The sequence below is a fragment of the Phaenicophaeus curvirostris genome, chromosome 21, assembly GCF_032191515.1.
Source record: "Phaenicophaeus curvirostris isolate KB17595 chromosome 21, BPBGC_Pcur_1.0, whole genome shotgun sequence".
NCBI classification, from domain to species: Eukaryota; Metazoa; Chordata; class Aves; order Cuculiformes; family Cuculidae; genus Phaenicophaeus; species Phaenicophaeus curvirostris.
In genome coordinates, this window is record NC_091412.1 from 12,637,560 (window position 1) to 12,645,703 (window position 8,144).

Here is an 8,144-nt window from a genome sequence, read left to right on the forward strand (position 1 = left end):
AAAATCTCAAGCTCTTCAGGGGCCAAAATCACATTCCAAGAGCTTTTTCCTTTCCCAGGGCTGTGCTGTGAGTGGATGAGTTTTGCTCACTCTCTCTGTGCTTTGGGACTTGGTGGAGGGACCAGGTCCTCCCCCTGCCCACGCAACTGCTGGCCCTCAGAGAAGCCAGCCTCAATGCTCCCCCATAAAAGCAGCCCAGTAGCCCTGACTCTGGCAGAAGGCAGCTCTGCCCTGATGCCACTGAGCAGCTCTCTTGCAGCCCCACATAGCGAAGGTGGCTGGGGTGCTCTGTCCCTTATTCCTTCTCACAGCACTGTGTTGCTGCGAAAGCCTAGCTCAGTGAGCACTGCTGTTAGCTCTGTCCCCATGGGCCGTGGGATGGGAACAGACCCCACAGCTGTGGGGACAGGTTTTTTTCATGTGTTGTGTGCAGGGGGGCTCCCAGCAAAGAGACACCATGCCTACAGCGAGAGGGCTGAGAAAGGAGGTGGGGTTTTCCAGGCTGAGCTGAGCTTCTGCTGTCCCTCCAGGAGCCCTGGCCATGCTGGACAAGTGCTGCTTCAATTTCCAAGTGAGAAGGATCAAGATAGACAGCATTGTTGCCTGCTACCCCACCAGTCCGGAGCACCCATATCGGGCTGTGATGTAAGTAATCTAAGCCCAGCCATTGGTGATAAAGCCCTCCAGACCCTAACAGATTCCATGCCTTTCTTTGGTGCGTCCAATCCTGATTCTTCTGTGCCTCCAAGCACCTCAGAAACTCAGCACTGGGGTGCTTATACCACCTCCCTGCTAACCTCATCTTCTCTCTTCCAAGTCAGACCCTTCTCTGTCCCCAGCTAGCAAGGTGGCCAAAGACAGCACAAGGAATTCCCTCCATGGGAGGCAGGACACTGCAAAGGCAACTCCGTTGCAGAGATGGCTGTAGGGGCACCATGTTTGGATATAGCAGCGCATCAGAGATGTCCCCCCCATCATGCTGTGATGACCCTCATCACCTCCTTGAAGGGAAAGGGCATTCCATCAGGGTGGGGTGTGCTGGCCTCACAGGGTGCTGGGGTCCAGACCTGCTGGCACATGCTCTCAGTCCTGCTTCGCACAGAGGCAGCTGCCTGTACTCCTTGCAAGCAGCAGCAGCATGTCAGTAAGACTGCGCTCACCAGCCTGGCAGTAGCAGAAGGGCTAAGGAGGAGCAACTCCACAGTTACCTTTTGTAATGGGAATTAAATGTATTAAACATGAACTCATGCATACAAACACCTGGCTATGGAAGTGTCTTGGGAGCAGGCAGATCTTGCTGCTGGCTTTCCTACCCAGATATTGAAACACATCTATAAGTGTTGGAGTCACTATGGAGTCAGGAAATGCTGAAGTCCCAACGGTGTCTCTGCAAGGGTGTCTTGGGGGTGAATGGGAAGCCACCAGTGAGAGGGGCAAGAGGCAAGCACAGCTTGTGAGAAAGGAACTTCCCATGCTCCTCATCAGCTGTACTTATGAGTGGACATCCCTGGTCCAAATGCAATTAGAAACTTCCCCTTGGGAGTGCCTGGTCAGGCCCCACTAACAGCCCACGCTCCCAGGATGCCATGAGGAGATGTGATGGGCACAGCCACTGTGATAGGCACCATAATGGGCACAGTTGCTGTGATGGGCAGCCAGCAACGGGTCTCAGGGTGGGCTGGGGTAAGCCTGGCCACCACCAAGCCACTCACTCCGGTGCAAAATGGCAAGAGAGGCGTTGCGGCCAAACTGACGAGTGGATTTTGAAAATAAACTTGCCTGGGGCTTTGGCAAGCCTGAGCATCATCCTGTGTGGTTTGGTGGTGGTAACAACCGAACCCAAAATAAACTGCCAGCCCCGCTGCATCACCAGTGGCACAGAGCTGCTGGCTGCTTGCTACACTTTCCAGAAGCCTTTGGGTACCCCAGAGGCCAGAGGGGCTAGAAGAAGGAATTTCCATTCACTGGTTGCCCTTTATCAATATCTCTGTGTGGTTCTTTCCCCAGGGGAAGTCCAGAGTTGTCATGGAAAGCCTTCCCAGGGGGTATATCATACAGAGATGCAGGCAGGAGTGGCAGGTAGCTCTCAGTGGTCCTGAGTCAGCAAGAGCTACTGGCGGCTTGCGCTGACTGAGCCTCGGATTGGACATGAAGATCTTCTCTTTGGCCCTGCTCACCCTACTGCTGGCAGCTCTCTGGATTGGAAGCCAAGGTCTCTCCTGTGAGTACCGATATAGAGCCTTCCTCTATGGCTGTCCCTGTGCAGTCCCCACCTCCTCCCGCCGGAGTAGGCGCTGGGGATTGCACCAGGGGAGCAGGGGGAGAGCTTGACGTCCTGCTTCTGCCATGGGTTTGTGGGGGCTGAGGGACATTGCTGGCTAGTCTGTCTCAATCGTTTTCAAAAGGAGCAAAAATAGGCTTGGGGATGGCTTCAGCCCTGGCACCCTGGGTGGAGTGCTCAGTAATGTCCTCCTGCTGGCAGGGAAATGGGGCTTTCTACCCTGGGACAAAGCAGCACTGCCAGGCATGCAAGAGGGACCCCCTTGGTGGGGAAGCAGATGAGTTCCTGGGGGAGCACTCACACTCCTCAGGGCAGCATCCACACCTCTCATACGAGGTGTGGGAGAGCACCAATCCTTTTTGCCTCCTCTCAGTCCGCAGCCCCTACAGCAAATGCTGCTACAAGAAGATGTTCATCCGGCAGAAAATCCCTGCCTTCCTCATCAGGAGCTACCAGAAGACACCTTCCCACTGCTCCCGCAAGGCCGTGCTGTGAGTACCACCAGGTCCTACTCAGCCTTCCTCCCTGGCACCACACGCCTTGCCCTCACTCACCCACTTTCCCTACCAGTTGTTTTGCTTTAGTGGATCGCCCAAAACTAGTAATCTCCAAAGGATACATAGGTGGGGGTGCCCTACCCTGGCTCTTTGCACGCATATCCTTCCTCCCTTCTTTACCTCAAATAGCCACAAAATTCTGTATTTCACTTGCCAACCAGAAAAGGGGAAAGGAAACAAAGATTTCAGAGATTGCCTAAACCCAGCATTTTGGGGAGGTGTTGGGGCACAGGATGCTGCAGGCATCCCCAGACTGATAGGGGAACCCCAGGGCACAGCCAGATCCTGCACCCTTCCAGCTAAAACAGCCACTCTGTCCCCCTCAGTGTGGAGCTTCTGAAAGGGAAGAAGTTCTGTGTGGACCCAGAGGAGAGCTGGTTCCATCAGTACCAGCAGCAGCAGGAATCAACCAGCATCTCCACATGAAGTTGCCTTCTCCATAAGGTCTATTTGTTTGCATTCTGCAATTATCTGTACATTCTCATCTCATTAAATTATGCAGCTGGCTGCATCCCCCGACTCTGCTCTCACCCCACCCACACTACTGTGCATCCCTCAACAGATTTAATAAAACAACTTGTTCTGACCTGCAGCTGAAGTGAGACGATATAAATCCTGCAGGAGAAAACAGGGGTTGCATCAGGGCTTGGCATGCCCTCGAGGACCCAGGAATAGTCCAGGAGCCCCTTGGAGGGCCAGGAGACCCAAAGGTCCAGGGCTAATGCCCCCAGCCTCCCCACTAAGATGAAGTATCTGCTGGTGTGTCGTTTAAGGATGCCCTGGGCAGCTGCTCGCCTGCCCAGTGGGATGTGGATTGGGGCAGGGAAAAAGGCAGGCACAGGCTGGCGACGAGAAAAAGGTTGGGTTGGGGTCAGAGTGGGGGTCGGGGTGTTTTTTCTCGGATTAAGGGGGTTAAACGAGAGTGGCTGCAGACGGAAAGGTGCCTTCGTCATTGGCTAGGCCTCTGGAGATGGGCACCAGCTGAGGTGATGCTGCTTGTGCCGTAGCGCTCCAGGTGCCCAGTAATCACCTCATCTCATGAGGAAAATGTTTCTGCAGTCCCTAAAGCCTGTCTACCTACCACGGTGACAATGGAGATGGCAAAAGAAGGAAATTGGCCCATACCAGGCCTGTAACTGATTTCAATAATTTCCTTAAAGACAAGAAGAAATTGAAAACACAAATGCTTTCAAGGAGGTTTCCAGCAAGCACAGGGAGGCTAAAGCAGCCTTCCTCTGCCTGGTTCCCATTGGGGCTGTGGAGCTTCAGAGCTAAGTCTGTATCCCTGTTGTAACTGGTGGAACAGGGTGAGAAGTGGTATTTGTGGCAAAATTTGGGATAAGCTGGGATTTGAACCCCAGCAGTGATTTTCTGCCAGCAATAACAGCAGTGACCGGGGTGTCCACGCCATGGCACTTGAGTTGGGCTGGGCTTTCCATCTGCAGAGCAGCTCTGTGGCCCCCCAACATGGTGATGCCGCTTGGGCTGCTGCAAAGCAAATATCTGCCTGGAACTTGCAGGTGTTGCTTCAAAGCTGCCTGATTGGGATTTCAGTTGTGGCTTTGGCCATGGATTCCTTGGTCCCCACAGCAACATGAAGGTCCCTGCAGCCACTCTGGTCAGTCTCCTCCTCATGGCCACCTACTCCCCATCCAAGGCCCATCTCACTGAGTCTAGCGGTGCTGCATCCTCCACGGAACTGGGTGTGCCATCATTCCAGCAGCTGCTGGGGGCATCACGATTGGGTGTTGGTCATCAGCCAGCTGAATATGAGCCAGCAGTGTGCTCTGGTGGCCAAGAAGGCAAACAGCATTGTGGCTTGTATCAGAAATGGTGTGGCCAGCAGGAGCAGGGAAGGAGTTGTCCGCCTGAACTCAGTGCTGGTGACCTTAAAGATCTTTTCCAAGCTAAACAATTCCGTGATTCTGTATCAAATATCCCTTTTGCCACTTTGGGTCAGCTGCCCCAGATCTGTCCCCTCCCAGCTTCTTGTAAAAATTGACCCTATCACAGTCAAACAAGAACACAGTTAATGAAAAGTCAGGAATTTTGACACCTAAATAAAGTGCTTGTGCTATCAATGCCTTTGGATATATCTGAAGTCCCTGCTGGAGCACTGATATGGAAGAAGGGACCAACACAGACCCCCCCCTTCCCTTCTCCGTACTCTGGATTCACTGCTCCCCCAGTTTTTATTAGGGAGGATCTGCAAGGTTTCTGGGAAAGGGGTTGGGAAAGCAATTAGGTGTTGGGATGTCCTTTGAGGATCCTGGCCTCTTCTTCCTCAGCTGAAGTGTCAGGAGCTGGAGTGCTGTGTGAAGTTCTCTGTGCTGGGCGGACTGGAGGCAATGGAGGGCACTGCAAGGGGAAGGGAGCCAATGAGCACAAGCAGCTTGTGCCCCACTCCCTCCCTCCTCAGATCACAGCCCCACACTAGTCACTGGGTCCCAATGGCTGTGGTGGTCACATGGCCCTCAAGACCCTGTCCCTCCACCAAGCTGCACTCCTCACCGGTGTTGTGCCACTGCAGCCGCTGCACTCCCAGCAGTTGGCATCTTCCTCAACAGCAGAGCAGAGCTGGTGTGTCCCACAGGAGCCACAGGAGCTGCACAGCAGAAGTCTGCACGGCCTGGGGGAGGAATGGGACCCGCTGCCACCAAAGGCCCCTGAGCTGTGGGTTGACAGCCGTGGTGCTGTGCTGAGCCCACCTCCACCCCACTCCCTGACTGGCAGCCAAGTCTGAGCTGACGGTATGCACCCTGCACTCCACCTGGATCAGCATCCTAGCAAAACTCCATCCCTGCCCAACAGGACGAGATGAAGACATAGTCTCCTCGCTGAAGCTGTGGGGACCAGAACCACTGTCACTCACCCCTTCTCCTCTGCCTCCTCTCGTCCTTCAGGGCACAGGCACTGGCTGGCATCACAGGAGGTGTGCTGTTGGTAATGGTCTGCAAAGGCCCCGTCCTCCTCCCAGGCAGCATCCCTGTGGGAGCCAAGGAGCCTCAGAGCCGGGGGCATGGGGAATCCCCCACTTGGGGAAACAGTGAGGGATTGGCAAGAGCATTGGCAGGGTGGGAGAGAGGTAGCACTGACCTGTCAGGGATTTTGATGCCCAGGCGAAACATTTCCTTTTGAAAGGTGTCCACATCCTGACAGAGCGGGCAGCGGAAATGGTGCAGGGCAGAGCGCAGTGCCTGGCCCTGGGCCAGAGATGCCATCAGCACCAGTGGCAGGGAGGGGGGTGTCCCATTTACCTCCCCCCACTCCAAAGCTGTGTGATGGGGTGACAACAGAGGCGGTCTTGTCAAGGGGTGATGCTGCCTAGCTGGATGCAGCGCCGGTGGAACCAGGCGCTGGTGCAGGCAGGACAGACCAAGGTGTCATAGCATGGCCGCTCTGCCACCACCTCCTGGCAGATGAGGCAGAGTGTCTGGTCCTGCTGCACTGCCTGCACCCGCTGCACTGGCCGGTGCTTCCAGCAGAAGGACCTGTGCAACAAAGGTGACACTTCAGACCCAGACCTCCTCTGCCCCAGTCCTGGCCTCAGCCCTGCGGGGCACCTAGACTCACTTGAACTCCTTGAAGAACTGGGAGATACAGCCTCGATCGACCCCTCAGGGGAAGTGGAATGTTTGGGAGCAGCGCCGGCCTCGGCAAGTAACTGAGGCACCAGGCAACCGGCAGATGCAGCACCTCTGGGGACAGCAAGGAGGTGAATGGCATTAGTGCTGCACACCCTCAGGCAGCCCTATTTGCTCTTGCCCAGCGCAGACCCCCTATCTTTCTGTGGGCTGCCTGGCTGGTCACACTGTGCCACAGGTATAGCCACTCATCCTCTCCAAATGTCTAACTATTGCAGAAATATGCCTTTTTGGATCAAGTAGCATCTGTGGGGGTTGCTTGCTGCCAGAGCATCCCTGAGAGTTTGCTGGCCTGTGCAGCACCAGACACAAAGCATCAGGACTACGGTGGGGACACGAGACCCTGGCCTTACCTTATGTGCCACCCGCTTCAACTCCTGCCATATGTCAGGGAAGAGGAAACCATAGAAGCCATCTTCATCGGCACCTCTCTGGATCAGCCCGCTGGCATGGTACTGCAGGAAGGGAAAAGAGGGTGCATTCCAGGGACTACTGGATGTAGAGGGCTGGTAACTGCTGGGTGTCAGGGATCCAGGGGTGTCAGGGACCAAGGTTGTCAAGCCTCAGGGACTCACCAGGCAGTTCTCATGGATGGAAAGCCCATTGTGATGGCACAGCTGCCCAACAACCTCGGGGTCACAGTCTATCCTCTGGCATAGCCTGCACACTGCCAGGGGATAGTAGCACAGTGACACTGTCACCTCTAGCACTGTGCCTGTGTGTCAGTGGGGGTAGTGCCGTTAATAGGATGGGGGAGGGACTGAAGCACCTTCCCATGGCACAGGGGCGTCTGCCTGCACAGCCAGGCACCAGCCAACATCCCCTCTGGCAGGTACCCAGGGGCATACTGTGCACTCACCTTCCTCCTTGGGGACCTGATGTTTCCTTTCACATGGGGGAGAAGAACAGGAGGGTGCTGCTTGCTCCTCTGGCAGCCCTGCAGGTCTCTGGGTAGGGGGGGAATGTGGCCTTTTGCGGCGCCGCGACTTCAGTTCCATTGCTGCAAGTGGCTGTGCAAAGGAGATGGCTGGGCATGGGGATGGGAGTGTGGTTGAAAACTGTCTTGATCCTCCAGCATCTGTGGTAAATGTGCCACTGAGTTCAGAGTGGTTGCACAGGGGTATTGATTTTAGCCTGGAGAAGAGGAGGCTGAGGGGTGACCTCATTGCTCTCTACAACTACCTGAAAGGAGGTTGTAGAGAGGAGGGTGCTGGCCTCTTCTTCCAAGTGACAGGGGACAGGACAAGAAGGAATGGCCTCAAGCTCCGCCAGGGGAGGTTTAGGCTAGACGTTAGGAAAAAATTCTTTACAGAAAGGGTCATTGGGCACTGGAACAGGCTGCCCAGGGAGGTGGTTGAGTCACCTTCCCTGGAGGTGTTTAAGGGATGGGTGAATGAGGTGCTGAGGGATATGGTTTAGTGTTTGATGGGAACGGTTGGACTCGATGATCCGGTGGGTCTCTTCCAACCTGGTTATTCTGTGATTCTGTGATTCTGTGGTTTCTTAGCATGTGCAGTAGTTTAGCCAATAATATGTTAGTAATAGCCTTATGGACAGCTACCTTTAACCAATAATACACTGTGGATACCCTTGTGGGCACTCAGTTATGTAACCGAAAAGGGTTTATAAAGAAACAGCTAAGCTCAATAAAGTGAACACTCG

The 8,144-nt window shown here is 54.7% G+C and overlaps 2 protein-coding genes across 2 annotated transcripts; one reads left to right on the forward strand and one right to left on the reverse strand.

The window, feature by feature from the left end:
• Nucleotides 1–2,103: 2,103 nt before the first annotated feature.
• Nucleotides 2,104–3,406, forward strand: CCL13 (C-C motif chemokine ligand 13). The gene is made up of 3 exons (XM_069874181.1): nt 2,104–2,221; nt 2,655–2,772; nt 3,165–3,406. Exons 1-3 carry the CDS (start codon nt 2,149–2,151, stop codon nt 3,262–3,264), a joined length of 291 nt encoding a protein of 96 aa, XP_069730282.1. The 5' UTR covers nt 2,104–2,148; the 3' UTR covers nt 3,265–3,406.
• Nucleotides 3,403–7,495, reverse strand: LOC138729800 (PHD finger protein 7-like). Its single transcript, XM_069874353.1, is given in 12 exon segments — nt 3,403–3,453; nt 3,920–3,991; nt 4,507–4,564; nt 5,006–5,177; nt 5,343–5,467; nt 5,711–5,824; nt 5,935–6,045; nt 6,171–6,329; nt 6,412–6,536; nt 6,836–6,937; nt 7,058–7,149; nt 7,342–7,495. Coding segments are annotated over 12 exon segments (1,320 nt in total). The 5' UTR covers nt 7,481–7,495.
• Nucleotides 7,496–8,144: the final 649 nt, after the last annotated feature.

What these genes read in the sequence shown, in the direction of transcription:
- CCL13 (XM_069874181.1), top strand. Translation starts at nt 2,149, where the DNA reads ATGAAGATCTTCTCTTTGGCCCTGCTCACCCTACTGCTGGCAGCTCTC. An exon ending in TGGAAGCCAAGGTCTCTCCT is followed by an intron (nt 2,222 to 2,654) that starts GTGAGTACCGAT and finishes GCCTCCTCTCAG; the next exon opens with TCCGCAGCCCCTACAGCAAA. An exon ending in TGCTCCCGCAAGGCCGTGCT is followed by an intron (nt 2,773 to 3,164) that starts GTGAGTACCACC and finishes TGTCCCCCTCAG; the next exon opens with TGTGGAGCTTCTGAAAGGGA.